We start from the raw sequence: 14886 nt of genomic DNA on the forward strand, positions 1-14886 counted from the left end.
GTTTAAATAAAATACGCATATTATTATTGACCTTGCTGCACAAACAGGAGGGTTCCACAATTTTGCCAGCCTGTTTAGTTTTTCTTCTGTAAAACAAGCATCAAAAGCTCATTTTTTATTAGTTATGATGAATAAAGTATTTACAATGCAAGCTCAAATAGAGTCTGTTTTTTTGTGATACAGTATATATATTTAATATTGTTTGCTTAACCGAGAGAGGTAATTTATTAGCATGTTAAACTAGAAAAAAAGTGATTATTTACAAGTTTTAGAATTGTGGAACCGTAACTTATTGGTGAAAAGGGGTGACTATATTTTCAACTCTATTACAAGCAACATTGCCATAAAAGCCGAATGGCAGGGGTAAGGGGGCAATTGTGTCTTAATAATTTTGTGAAGTAAGTGAAATTACCATAGTCATTGTTCACCAATGCAATGAAATTGTAAAGGATAAACACGACTTAGAGAGTGTAGGTAATTTTCACATGGTAGACATAATAACTCTACGATACGCATGCGCGATCATAAGTCAATAACAATGCACTGTCAATAAATAAACATATCTTCTTTATATCTACTCTTAATGCAAAATAATAATAAAAATCCACCCTTTTAAATAAGCGCCCTCTGTTTTGTTAAAAGGGAGAGCTCAATCAAATAATAATAATAATAAACAAGAATGAAACGAACAAGTATAAAAGACGAAGATTATACAGATAAGACATATGACACCCCCAATGAAAATATTTAGTATTTTCCGCTATACCGCAAAACGCGTAAGAGTTTCTGCTGTCAAGCAGAAATCGATTTCCATTGCGTTTCGAAATCTAGAAGATGTGGCAGTTGCTGTAATCAAGAGATTGTTTTAAAAGTTTAAGATTACTGTTCTCAAATGTCAATGGCTATTTGCTGATAGGGAGAACACAAATCTTATAAGCTTTTAAGATTTGACGGGAAAAAGAAGAAAGAATAAAAGACAAAAATAAAGATTCTAGCGCGTTATTGTAACGTTATATTTTTTTGTTGAACAGTGTTATTGTAAATGTGACATAGAAAAACCCTTCGTAAAAATTTTTTCCACAAAAACACAACAACATATTTCTTAGGTCCACAATATCCGGGCGTTGTATATTTTGCAGTTGGAAATAAAAGTGCTATGAAATACGATGAGCTGCAAAGAAAATACGAAAATCCATTGCCAACCTTACAAGGCCCAAGCAACGGTTTTAAAAGTGAGGGGGGGGGGGGGGTATATTTAGAAGATACCGCGAAATTAGAATCAACCCGACGCGTCACAGTTTATTTTTGAATAATAAATTTATAACCTATCTACTGGAAGCCATTTGGTATAATATGCACAATGATATTTTACTTCTTCAACAGATTTACTGCAAAATATTTTTTCTTAGTTCTTTTTGAAGGACGAAACTCATTAGCAACATCTACCAAGAAACCTTTTTCGGTCAACTCATTATGAAAAACTATTATAGCCAATGCGCTGAAGCTCTTTTGTGGCATGTTGGATCAAAGCCAAGTTTCCAGTCTAATGAAAACTATCGTTCAGGGATAGCGCTTGTTGGACTAGCTTCATTGGACGATTTGTGATAGTGGAGAGATTTAAAGTGGATCTGACTGAGAAGGCTTTGTACTCTTCTTAATTTCCGATGAAAATATATCCCTTACATTTCTACTAGCTGTTTTTCGAGGGCCCTCGTCACACAGGAAAAACACTTCAACTAAAATTAATAATTTGCTTGCAGCAAGATTACAGCAAGATTTTGAAAATAGAAAATTAATCCAACAAGACCTTTTAAAAAAATAACTTTCCAGCAACTTTGAACACAATGCTTTGTCGTTTATTCCATCCAGCTGAAACAATAACCCAATAATTCTATTTTAAAAATTAGGTCACTGGTCAAACCCAAGATGGGCTCAGTCAAAATTTAGGCTCAGTGGAAACAATATTTTGTTATCATTTTTGAAAAGAAAAATCGAAGCCATGGAAAAAACGACAAAGAAGCAATAACCACGTTCGACAAATCTTTTTTACTGAAAGGAGAATAAAAATATTGTGAGTCCCACTGATCGTAGCAGAACGAACGCAAGATGTAGACAAAGAAAGGCTTTAATTTTTAAGTTGCGTGGAATTTGTAATAATTATCTGTTTCTTTCCTTCCAAGAAAATGTTAGCATGTATTTTTGTTAAACTGGAATCTGCAATATTGTATTTTAGCACAGGGCCGATTTTCGGCTATTTCTCCAGTATGCTGCAAAGGTTTTGCGCAAGTAGGGGTGCAGGCCAAGCCGAAATTGAGCTAGCTTCAGTTTTTACTATATTTTCATTATGGAACAATCCGCTCCACGACCCAAAAAAGGCGGGACATTAGGGTGTGCTGACATCAGCCGCCCTAATTATTTCTAATCGAACAACCTAAATCCCAAGTTCACTATGAGCATCAATTAGTCAATTTCCAAATGTTCGGAGTGCGTGTTACTCCCATAGAAACAGCTTTCTCAAATGTTCGCTTTCAACTTTCACCCTCTTTTACCTCTAAACTTTATGCAATTCATTTTACAGTTACATTAAAATTGTTATCGAAGAATACACAGTTGATAAATCTCAAAAAGCAAAAATACAAACAGTTATTTAATATTTTTTTTTTGGATATGCGCCGCCTAAGTATGTACTTAGGTATATCTTTCAAAATTGGCAAATGTAATAAATAATTTAGCTTTGATCATCAAGGTGATCTAAGTATTCAAGAGAGATTCGGCTTCCGTTAATTTTCTGGTTGAAAGAGATATTGTGAAGTTCAAAATAGTGAATATAGTGCTGAAGGTGTTGTGGAGCGGTAGTGCGCACTTGAATACTTAATTAGAGCTAAATTAGTATTTTAATTAAACTTTATTGCATTTGTCTAATTTTTGAAATAATAATTCAACATTTGATCCCAAGTATTCAAATGAGATTTTAAAGCCACCTATTTTGGATTCACAAGCAGTTGTGTAAAAACTAAACAATGACCAGGATAACATCTGATAGAACTACAATTTCTGATTTGTTTGTTGCATATCTTGTAATATCATGCACTGTAAGGGTACGGGGGTCCTACAATTTAACCCAGGTAAATATTTGCCCATAAACTTTTCAGAAGTTTTTTTTCCTAGATCTTTGCATATAAGCAACTTGTAATGTTTTGGTAAGCATATTTACCTGGAACGACCAGGGAAATATGGTTGTGTTGTCAGAATGTCGGATTTTTTGTCGAAGTAATTCAGTAGGTATGTGTTGGACTTTTTTGTGTCGTTAGAGACAAGACGCGGTATTATCATAAGCTGTACGTCATGTGTCGGATCCACTTAGCCAGGTGCGAAATGAAGTCATTTCCCCGATCATTACCAATCTTTTGGACGACCTGAGGAAGGCAGGCAAAGGGTGAAAAAGCAATTCTCAGTAAACCAGTTTAATCCGATGCAGTCTGGATCTGGCCGATAGGAGCAGAAGGCAAATAATTGTTTGTTGATTCTGCTTTTGTTGAAAGTCCAGGTCTTCAGTGAATGAAGAATTTTTAATCTGTTTAACATCCATTGTGTTCTTCTTTTCTGTTGTTGTGACTTTCTGCTTTAATGTTAAGAATATGAGGAAGATGCGTAGCTATTATCCAATTCTTTTTGCTTATCGCCCATTCCAAAATGCTTTGTGTAACCTTATCCATTGGGCTAAACTTTACGCTACCCATTGTTTTTATACAGGCTACTGGTACTCCATTTTTAGCAACATATTAGTGTTTGTGGTGTGGGTAGCCTGTAATCCAAAGGACGCTGCCATTAGTTTTAATATTTTGATGTGCTTTTCTTCCTCCCTGGCTGAAAACTCACCTTCTGTGTGAGAATCTTTCATTGACGCTCCCAACCTTTTGTTAAGGCATCTGTCGATATTACGACATTTTGGTTGCCTCAAACTATCAGGGCTATGCTACCGCATAGGTTATTCTTCCACCAGGACATTCATGGCGGTTGAAGTGTTATCTGCTTATTAAAGTTGCCAGCACTCTTTTTTTAAAGACTCAGCTTTTAGTCTTTTAGTAGCTTTATAGTAGTCTACCATGTGGAAGCTCTATAAGAACTCGTCTCCTTCTGTGTTACTCCATTACACAGGGTGATTTTGTTTTCCTTCTTTTTCAGGGTGAGAGTGGCTGTGGTATCACTGACAGTCACTGTGTCAATGACAAACACAAGGAACTCTAAAACTTGTTTTGGTTTAAACTCGGATTTATCTGAATATATTGTAAATCTCAGCGAATTCAACAACATCACGGTTTTGTGTATTATTGTAGTAGGATTGTTTACTGACGTTCATTGTGATCAAGTCATCAATAAAGTTTGTTCTTTTCTTAGTTTAGATAATGGTGGTTTCATAATCTTGGTGAATTTTCGGGGACTTTCTGTATAGCCAGAAGGGAGTACAAGGTACAAGCATATAAACCTTATCTCTGTACTTGAATTTAGGAGCTTCTATTTTTGTTGTGTATTGATATGCTATAGTATGCACCCTTTATATCCAGTTTTGTAAGATACATACCTTTTTGGATTAAACAGTAAATAGAAGTTAAGGTTTGCATCATAAACTTTCTTTTTTCGATGTGTACGTTGAGTTTTTTGAGATTTAGGATTAGCCTTAATTCACCATCTGATTTACCATCTAATTTCTCTGTAACAAATATGAATGAGATAAAGTCACCTATTTCTTGACTGCTTAACGTTATCACGCCATTCCCAAGTGGCTTTTGATTTCTTCATCGATGAATACTGCCCTTTGATATCCAGAGGGTATTTATAGTACCGGGTTTGAAGTATCTCGTTTACTGGGATGTGCATGCCTGAGATTGTCTGAAGGCTCTCAATGTCCGTGACTATGCCTTTCTGTTGAATTGACCATGTGACTTGAACACGTGACCTTTACACGTGCGCTCACTTTTGTATATATTTTTCTGTTTATATTTTTGAAGAGCTTAATTAGATTTTACTTCTTGTTGAACGAGGTTGTTCTCTTTGGTTGATACTCCCGAAACCTCGTATTCTTATTATACAGTCCTCTGATTATAATTGTGGATAAAACATTGGTCCACCGAGCCGGATCTATTGTTGGATATAATTATTGATCGTTGGTTTATTTAATCGACAGTTGCTGAATATTTACTCATATAGAATTTTTGAAATTATACACATAAACATTAGAACATTTTTTGAATTTACAACACTTACAATTTAGTTACTTTTGAAATTATATACAAACATGACTGAAGATATCAGTAAAAAGAGAAGAAGTCGTGGTGCTTATGTTGGTGTTTTTAAGAAAATTGTTAATGAAACTGTGAAACCTATTTATGAAAGGTTTGCTTTGAAAGATCATGGTGCGGTACTCTTATCCAGTTATGATTTACTGGAAGCTAAATTATTGAACGTAACAACTATTCAAAATGAAATTAATGACTTAATTGAGCCAGAGAATATAGCTAATGAAGATGTCACACTTGGAATTTGAGCAGTATGCTGCGAAAGAGTTAACAACATTGAAAAAGTTTCTTGACAAGCATGTGTTTGAAATTGAAGGTAATGTTTCTGTTACTTCTTCTGATGGGTCTGGAAACTCCAGCGTGAGGGATCGAATTAAACTTCCGAAACTTGAGCTGAAAAAGTTTAACGGTGATCCTTTGCAATGGAAGTCCTTTGACGAATCTTTTGAGTGTGCGATACATAAGAATGAATCTCTTTCTTCTGTCGAAAAATTGAGGTATTTGACAAATCTTTTGTCGGGCTCGGCAGAACAAACAATCAGCGGTTTATCGTTATGTAACGAAAACTATGAAATTGCGCGAGATCTTTTAAAAGAACGATTTGGTGATCCACAAATCACTGTGTCAGCTCATATGAACAAACTTTTGACTCTTGAAAATGTAAAAAGTTCGAGAGATATTAAATCTATGCGAAAACTTTACGACCTAATCGAATCTCAAGTGAGAAGTTTGAAAGCCCTGGGTTTTAAAGCAGAAAACTATGGACCTATGCTTATTCCTGTTGTTTTGTCAAAATTACCGAATGATATCAAATTAATGATAAGTAGAAAATTTGATGAAGATATTTGGGACGCTGAAGCTGTGTTAAAATTTTTAAGAAAAGAAATTATGGCACGTGAAAAACTTTCGAATATAAAATTAGAAGAAGATGAGCAGCGGGAGTTCCCCAGCAGTGGAAGTTCTTTGAATGCACAAGCTGCGCGAACTGGTACCCGAAAGTTATTCTGTTCCTTTTGTTCTGGTGAGCATAAATCACATGAATGCAGAACTGTAACAAAATTAGAAACCAGGAAAGAAATTGTTTTGAAAAATGGACGCTGTTTTTTATGTTTAAGAAAAGGACACATGAGTCGTGAATGCAAAGCAAGTTTTCGTTGTTTTCACTGCAAAGGAAAACATCACGTAGCCTTATGCGAAAAGAAACATAATCCAAATCCTCCTCCTAGTCGTAGTCCTAAGAAAAATGAAACCGAAAATAAAGATGCAGAAAGTGAAAATTCTTCCTCGAACGTTACACCTGCTAATATAAACATAGCTTCTGATCGAAATAATGTTTTGCTGCAAACTGCTATGGCTACAGTTACATCATGCGATGGAAATTTTTCTGCGAAATTACGCATTTTATTTGACAGCGGTTTGCAATTGTCGTACATCACACCGCAAGCGAGAAAAAGGTTGAATTTAAAAACTGTTTCAAAAAAAGAACTGAGTATTAAAGTCTTTGGAGGTGAACACTCTACGAAAAAACTTGATCTTGTCAAATTTGAAATTAAAAGCACAATATCGAATGAGAGCATTAATGTTTCTACCTTTGTGAACGATATTTGCAAACCTGTTTCCGGACAAACTATCAATTTTGCTGTTGAAAATTATGAACATTTGCAAGGCTTACAATTAGCTGATCAGAATTTTAGCGACGATCTACACGTCGACATATTAATTGGAGCCGATTATTACTGGAATTTTTTCACGAAAACTGTTTTACGAAGTTCTAGCGGAGGTCCTGTTGCCATGGGATCAAAACTTGGATTTATCTTAAGTGGTCCAGTTTCTACTGTCTCTACCACTCCTGTTACAGCAAATATGGCTTGTACTCATTCGTTATTAATTATGAAAGAAACTCAATCAGATTATGAGATTCTGAATGAAAACGTGAATAAATTTTTCAACTTGGAAAGTTTAGGGATTTCCTCCGAAGAACCTAGTATTTACGACAAATTCACGGATGAAATAAAATTTAAAGATCATCATTACGAAGTGAGGCTACCAGTGAAAGGTGATAAAATGTTCATTGAGGATAACTATTCACTAGCTAAAGACCGCCTCCGATCACAGTTTAATAAATTAAAAAACAATACCGAATTATTGAAAACATACGACGATATATTTAAAGAACAATTGGACAGCGGTATCATTGAAAAGACGACAGAAAGCCCTGGTGTTGGGGAAACCCATTATCTCCCCCACAGAGCTGTTATTAAACCTAACAGAAATACAACGAAAGTACGTATAGTCTTCGATGCTAGCGCAAAGCATAAAGATAGTCGATCGCTAAATGAATGTTTATATACCGGTCCATCACTGAACACTTCATTGTTTGGAGTGTTGTTACGATTTAGAGCGTATAATATCGCAATAACTGGTGACATTGAAAAAGCCTTCCATCAAATATCGGTATCACCTGAAGATCGTAATTTACTCCGATTTATCTGGTACGACGATGTGAATAATTTTGATGATCAAAAGTTTGAAAATAACGCGCTAGCTGATTATAGATTCTGCCGAGTAGTCTTTGGAGCCACTTGTTCTCCATTTCTTCTGTCTGCAACTTTGATTTTTCATTTACACGGTTATGTTGAATGTGATCCGCAATTTGTGCAGAAGTTACTTGAATCTCTGCATGTTGATGATTTGACTGCGGGTGGCGTTAATGATTCTGATGCTTTGTGTTTTTACACGAAGTGTCAGGAGAGGCTCAGTGAAGGAGGGTTTAATTTGAGAAAGTTTAACTCTAACTCCAAAATGCTTGAGAACATCGTCAATAGTACTCAGGATGAAACTGAAATCAAATTTCAACCCACTATTAAAGTTTTGGGACTTGAATGGAACAAACTCTCTGACGAAATTAATTTCAATTTTTCTGACATGCTGAAGAACATAAAATTGCCTACTACGAAGCGAAATATCATGCATTTTTTAGCTAGTATCTATGATCCACTAGGGATAATTAACCCTATTGTTGTGACAATTAAAGTATTGTTCCAAGATTTGTGTGTTGCAAAATTTGACTGGGATCAACCTTTAGAAGGTGAATTTTTACAAAGATGGAATGAAATTTGTACTAGCTTTGACACTGAAACTTTAAATATTGACAGACTTTATGCTTATAAAGATGAAAATGATCAATTTGAAAACATTGAACAAGAAGCCCTGGGGGCTTTAAGAATTTCCGCGCGCTACCAAAATATTTGATGAAAACCTGCTAATTCGTTGTGTTATTGTGCCAAACATTCGAAGGGGTTTGGTGCATGAACCTCTGAAGATAAAGCCCATCAGTGACATTATATCTTACAACAAACGCAAACAAAACGAAACGTGTCATAATAAACTCACATTTTAAAAGAAATTGCTAACAAAAATTACAGCCTATCATTCATGGTTGAAAGTCTTGCGATTGAAACGTTGATGGTCTTAAACGGCATTAGTTGACAAAAAATCAAAATTTTGATGTCACCGTTATGTTCAGCATACTTTTTTTGTTAACTTTGCCAAATTTTGTTGAAAATGAAGTAGTTTTAATTTTTGGACCAATTTTGGCCTAAAATGACATTTAAGGTGGCAAAAAACCAAAATTTTGATGTCACCATCATGTTCACCATACTTTTTTTGTTAATTGTGCCAAAATTTGTCAAAAATAAAGTAGTATTAATTTTTGGACCAATTTTGGCCTAAAATGACATTTAGGTAACAAGAAATCAAAATTTTGATGTCACCATCATGTTTAGCATACTTTATTTGTTTACTGTGCCAAATTTTGTTAAAAATAAAGTAGTTTTAATTTTTGGACCAATTTTGGCCTGAAATGACATTTAGATAAGAAGAAATCAAAATTTTGATGTCACCATCATGTTCAGCATACTTTTTTTTGTTAATTGTGCCAAAATTTGTCAAAAATGAAGTAGTTTTAATTTTTGGACCAATTTTGGCCTAAAATGACATTTAGGTAACAAGAAATCAAAATTTTGATGTCACCATCATGTTCAGCATACTTTATTTGTTTACTATGCCAAATTTTGTTAAAAATAAAGTAGTTTTAATTTTTGGACCAATTTTGGCCTGAAATGACATTTAGGTAAGAAGAAATCAAAATTTTGATGTCACTATCATGTTCAGCATACTTTATTTGTTAACTGTTCCAAATTTTGTTGAAAATAAAGTAGTTCTAATTTTTGGACCAATTTTGGCCTAAAATGACATTTAGGTGACAAAAATCAAAATTATTATGTCACCATTATGTTCAGCATACTACTTTTGTTAACTGTGCCAAATTTTGTCGAAAACAAATACCAATTTTGGCCTGAAGCGTCAATACTAGACTTCCCAGTAGTTAAGGAGCTTAGGTACGAAGTTTACATCTGTGACGGACCAACCTGAAACCCCAGGGTCGATTTTTTCTCAAAAAATGCTCCGAAAGAAAAAACGACGGTTTTAAAGAATTTCCTACGCCTTCGGGCGCGGAAATTCAATTACATGGATTTTCTGATGGCTCTAAATTTGCTTATGGATGTTGTGTATACATTCGATTTACTTACAAGTCTGGTAAAGTTAAAACTGCACTTTTGAGTTCAAAATCAAGAATTAAACCATTAACAAATACCACTATACCACGAATTGAACTTTTAGGCACTTTGGTGCTAGCTAGATTAATGGACGTTTTAAAAAAGGAATTATTGAATGTGTATAATATTGACAATATTTTCTATTGGACTGATTCAACTATTGCATATTCATGGATTAAAAACGATAACAAAGATTATAAAACCTTTGTTCAAAACCGCTTAGAGGAAATTAGAAAACTGACTGCATCTGGCAAATGGTGTTTAGTACCATCGAAAGACAACCCTGCAGATATAGTATCTAGGGGTTGCTCCCCCTCTGAATTAAATTCTTTGTGGTTCAGTGGACCCACGTTTGTAACTTTACTTGAAACCCACTGGCCACACCTTAAACCTGGTGATAAGTTTATTAGTGATGACATGACAAAAGAAGAAGTTAGAAAAGAAGAAAAAGTTCAAACATTAAATAATGAACTAAAAAATATTACTGTGTCTGAAAATCTATCTATTATTTCTACTGATACTGTGTCTGAGAATGTTTGTGATAATGTTATGTCTTCTACTACTCCTGTGTCTGATGAAGTGTATGATACTGTATGTGATGTTTCTACTGCCAATGAAAATGTCTCGGATAGTGTAAACAAGAATTTCCCAATTATACCGGGTATTCGTAACATAATTGATATAAAAAAATACAGTAGTTTTGATAAATTAGTACACGTCACAGCTTATGTGATGAGATTTATAAGTAATGTAAAAAAGAAGAAAGAAGATAGAAAAAATTTTAATTATAAGAGGCTATCAGCCGAAGAAATTGGTCATGCAAGATTGGTAATCATCAAAGATGCTCAAGAAGATGTAAAAAGACACAAGAAATTTAAACATTGGGAAAAGAACCTGGATTTATTTGAAGACACAGATTTTTTGCTGAGGTGCAGGGGTCGGTTAGGAAATGCTCCTGTACCATATAACTCCAGGTATCCTATTCTGTTAGTACCAGACTCTTATCTAACAAAATTAATCATTCGACATGTGCATGAATCTGTGAAGCATTATGGCACAAAAATAACCTCACAGAACTTAGAAGAGAATTTTGGATTCCATCTGGTAGAAATGTTGTTAGAAATTTTATTCGTACATGTCAAAAGTGCCGAAGGTACGAGAACAAACCATATCCGTACCCAGATCCTCCATCATTACCGAAGAGTAGATTACAAGATAACATGTCATTTGAAGTAGTTGGCATCGACTATGCTGGTCCTTTATTTGTAAAAAATGTTTTTAACGAAGAACCAGATATGTATAAAGCTTGGATAGTTCTTATAACGTGTGCGAGTACTAGAGCTATTCATTTAGACTTAGCTTCGAATTCTTCTGGACCTGAATGTATAGAAGTTCTGAAACGATTTATTGCTCGAAAAGGAGCACCGAACTTCATTTTATCTGACAATGGTAAATGTTTTATTAGCGAAGACGTACAAAACTTTGCTGCTAGTAAAAATATTAATTGGAAATTTAATATTGAGTCTGCCCCTTGGCAAGGCGGATTTTTCGAACGTTTGGTCAAATCAGTCAAAAGACCACTGAAGAAAGTTCTGGGCAATAGTCGCCTGAAGTATAACGAACTTTTAACGATACTAACTGAAATTGAATTTATACTAAATAACAGACCATTAACGTACATATATGAAGAACTTAATGAAGAACCATTAACACCTAATCATCTTATGTATGGAAGAAAATTAAACACGAAAGCAGATGAGAACAACTTAATACCTGAAGATCTCTCGGCTGATATGAGTGTCAAACGGAAAGAAAACGTAAACCGATTACTGACACACTTTTGGAATAGATGGCGTGACGAATACGTCACAGAATTACGAGAATTCCACAAATTGAAGAATAGTCGTTTCAATAAATGTTTAATTCCAAACGTTGACGACGTAGTTGTTGTTGCTGATGATAGAATGCCACGATCACAATGGCGAATTGGTCGAATAAAAGAAACGTTGAAGGGAAAAGATGGAAAAATACGTGCAGCGATAGTACAATGCAAAACTGATCAAGACAGACGATCAAATTTACGGCGACCGATCAATAAATTGATACCGTTTGAACAGTGTATTATTCCAAACGATGAATCAACAGAACCAGCAATACAATTTATTGATGAACAATCAGTTACACAAAACGATCAGTTAGCTGAATCAAAGATAACATTTGTTGATGAAAAGGATCTTGAGATTGTAAACATTTGAGATGACAAGTTTTGACCTCCGTCAACTGGGGGAATGTTGAATTGACCATGTGACTTGAACACGTGACCTTTACACGTGCGCTCACTTTTGTATATATTTTTCTGTTTATATTTTTGAAGAGCTTAATTAGATTTTACTTCTTGTTGAACGAGGTTGTTCTCTTTGGTTGATACCCCCGAAACCTCGTATTCTTATTATACAGTCCTCTGATTATAATTGTGGATAAAACACTTTCCATTGATCACGATAATACTCGAGAGAACAGGATTTTAAATTAATTAATTTTGATTTTGAGAACATTTTGAGGGCCTCATTATCTCTTATCTCTAGAATAAGTGTTTCCTATTGGTGTATTTTGGGAAGTTGTTGTTGTTGCTTTTTCTGCATCGTTTCTTGAAATGTTAGTGTGCCCGTTGTGGCAGTTGACCCTCTTTTGTAACCTTTTTTAAGGAGAGATTTTAACTGGTTCTTCTTTTTTTCTAGCTTTTCTTTTAGCTTCTAGAACCTTTTACATACTGAGGTACCAAAAAGCCATTCAGAGTCCTCTTCGACTGCTGTTGCCATAAGCCTATGTACTCCTTAGGCGATGATGGTCTGATCAGGTCGCGCCTAGCCTGGTTCAGCATTTGCGAGGTCTTACCCGCTAAGTGAAATGCCTGCTTGAGGTCGTTTAGTGAACTTTTTGTATCAATTGGATTGTACATTGGATTTCTCCACCGAAGCAGACGAAGCTCTCAGGAACATGGGAACTGACGCTGAGTACATATTCTGTATCTCTTGCATTTATACATCAGTTGATCCATCGACAAAAAAAATTGCCATCTATTGATATTCGATCTTCTTGGGTATCTGGTTTGCTAACCAGTGTTCCATCTGGAACATTAGGACTAAAAGTAAGACTGGACTGGGTCCCCTCTGGGACAAGTTTTGTCATGAAGTTGTTCAATCTATCTAATGTATGATGTGTGCGACTTAATTCAGCCTTCTGGAAGCTCAGATACTATTGCTACTACGTGTTCCACTATACCTGTGCAGTGCACGGGAATAGGGATCGGATTTTCAGGATTCTTAATTTCTAAAGAAAACAACAATAATAAGTATCATAACCCAACACCTGCACTATAACCACATTTAGTATATGTCAGTTATGAGTCAATAAGAATACCTATACGGAAGCCAAATCTTATTTGTATACTTAGGTCAGAGGCTAATTTATTATCCGTTTTAAAATACAGAAATAGCAAAGTGGGAGTTATGAGCTCGTTTGTTTCTCTGTACTTGAAGAGATAATGAGGCGATGATTTATCTATTGAGTTTGATTTTAACGTTCCGTCCCAGGAAACAATGTTCGAAACATCTCATACGATTATAGCGCTCGTCTGCAATATTTTTGAAAAAATGTAAGCTAAACTTGCTGCACAACCACCTCCCCAGGGCTTTTTGTCTACCAGTGGCGCTGTGCATATTGTGCTATCTGCCGTCAGATATACAAGGAATAACAATAGGCGCTGGAATCGAGGTTGGTTTGCTGCAAAGAGATACTATAAAATATATATCTCTGCTTCCTGCGATCTACTAAATAACCCATTTGTTTATGCTGGTCTTTCGGAGGATAATATTTGGAGTTTTTACGGAAGTTAACGAAGGAAACTTTGGATTTGCAGATTTAGAGATAAATTGTCAAACATTTTTCTTGACTGGGTGACTGATCTATCTAGGACGGCGTTATAATAGGCTGTAGCACACATTTTTTTTTACTATTTCAAAACATATAACAACAAAACTGCAAGAATTTTTCTTGTTATGTTTTAATAATTACGTATATATATATATGCATTCTCACAACCTTGTGTCCAAGGCTCTTCTATGCCTATAATAATCTGACGGGACGACTAGATGTAAAAGAGCCCTTGGGACGAATTGGTATTCTTCATAGATCATTGATTTTGTTGGCCTTACTCCGTTCTGTTTAAAGTATGTTTGGAATAGACAGAAGAGATTTGGAAACTGTGCATATAATTACCAAAATGAGACTGAGAAAAAATAAAAGGTTCTCCCTCAACAAAATGTTGTCCGCGTGTTTTTCTTTATCGTCTTGTCTCGTTAATTTCCATAACTTGGCTTTTTTATTTTGAAATTTAGTTCTCGCAGCGAGCAAGTTTCACGAAGCTAGAAGTCGTAATCCGCTAAATTTTTGAATATTTCAAGAACGTTTTTATAGAATTATTATTTGGGCTTCGCAGCTGTTAAAATCCGCCTGTTGTATGATCATTGCACCCAATCCAGTATAGTCAGATTATATAAATTCTACACGCTGAGGTTCGTGTTTAAAAAAAGATGTTCTTATAAAATATGTGTAATTATAGAAGTATAGGCAGCCACGCTCATCACTCCAATTTGATCTTTCAAACAATCTCGCCCCCAGGTTTTTTATTTTTCTAAAAATCTCAGATAATTAAAAAAAATTTGTCAGAATGGAGATTGTCAAAGGGAGAAGAAAGCCCTGGGGACGAGGTTGAAAACCCACTTTGATAGTTTTCATTGTCCAATAAAATAGGAGATAGAGCTTCCTCGACCGCAGGACCCCGTTTCGCTTTTTCATATTGGGAACAGCCCCATTATAAGGAAAGCGAAAAGGGGCCACGGAGACGAGAGGTTGGAGATAAAGATCCATGTGTGATGAAAACGTGCTAAGATTTTGATTTGGAAATTATC

General features: G+C 35.1%; 1 protein-coding gene across 1 annotated transcript; it reads left to right on the forward strand.

Moving 5' to 3' along the window:
• The first annotated feature begins 5296 nt into the window (after window positions 1–5296).
• On the forward strand, window positions 5297–12171 carry LOC130636878 (uncharacterized). Its single transcript, XM_057446727.1, has 4 exons — window positions 5297–5464; window positions 5550–8385; window positions 9981–11020; window positions 11062–12171. The coding sequence occupies exons 1-4, from the start codon at window positions 5297–5299 to the stop codon at window positions 12169–12171; spliced, it is 5154 nt and encodes a 1717-aa protein (XP_057302710.1).
• The last annotated feature ends 2715 nt before the right edge of the window (window positions 12172–14886 follow it).

The sequence above is a fragment of the Hydractinia symbiolongicarpus genome, chromosome 3 (assembly GCF_029227915.1).
Source record: "Hydractinia symbiolongicarpus strain clone_291-10 chromosome 3, HSymV2.1, whole genome shotgun sequence".
NCBI lineage: Eukaryota > Metazoa > Cnidaria > Hydrozoa > Anthoathecata > Hydractiniidae > Hydractinia > Hydractinia symbiolongicarpus.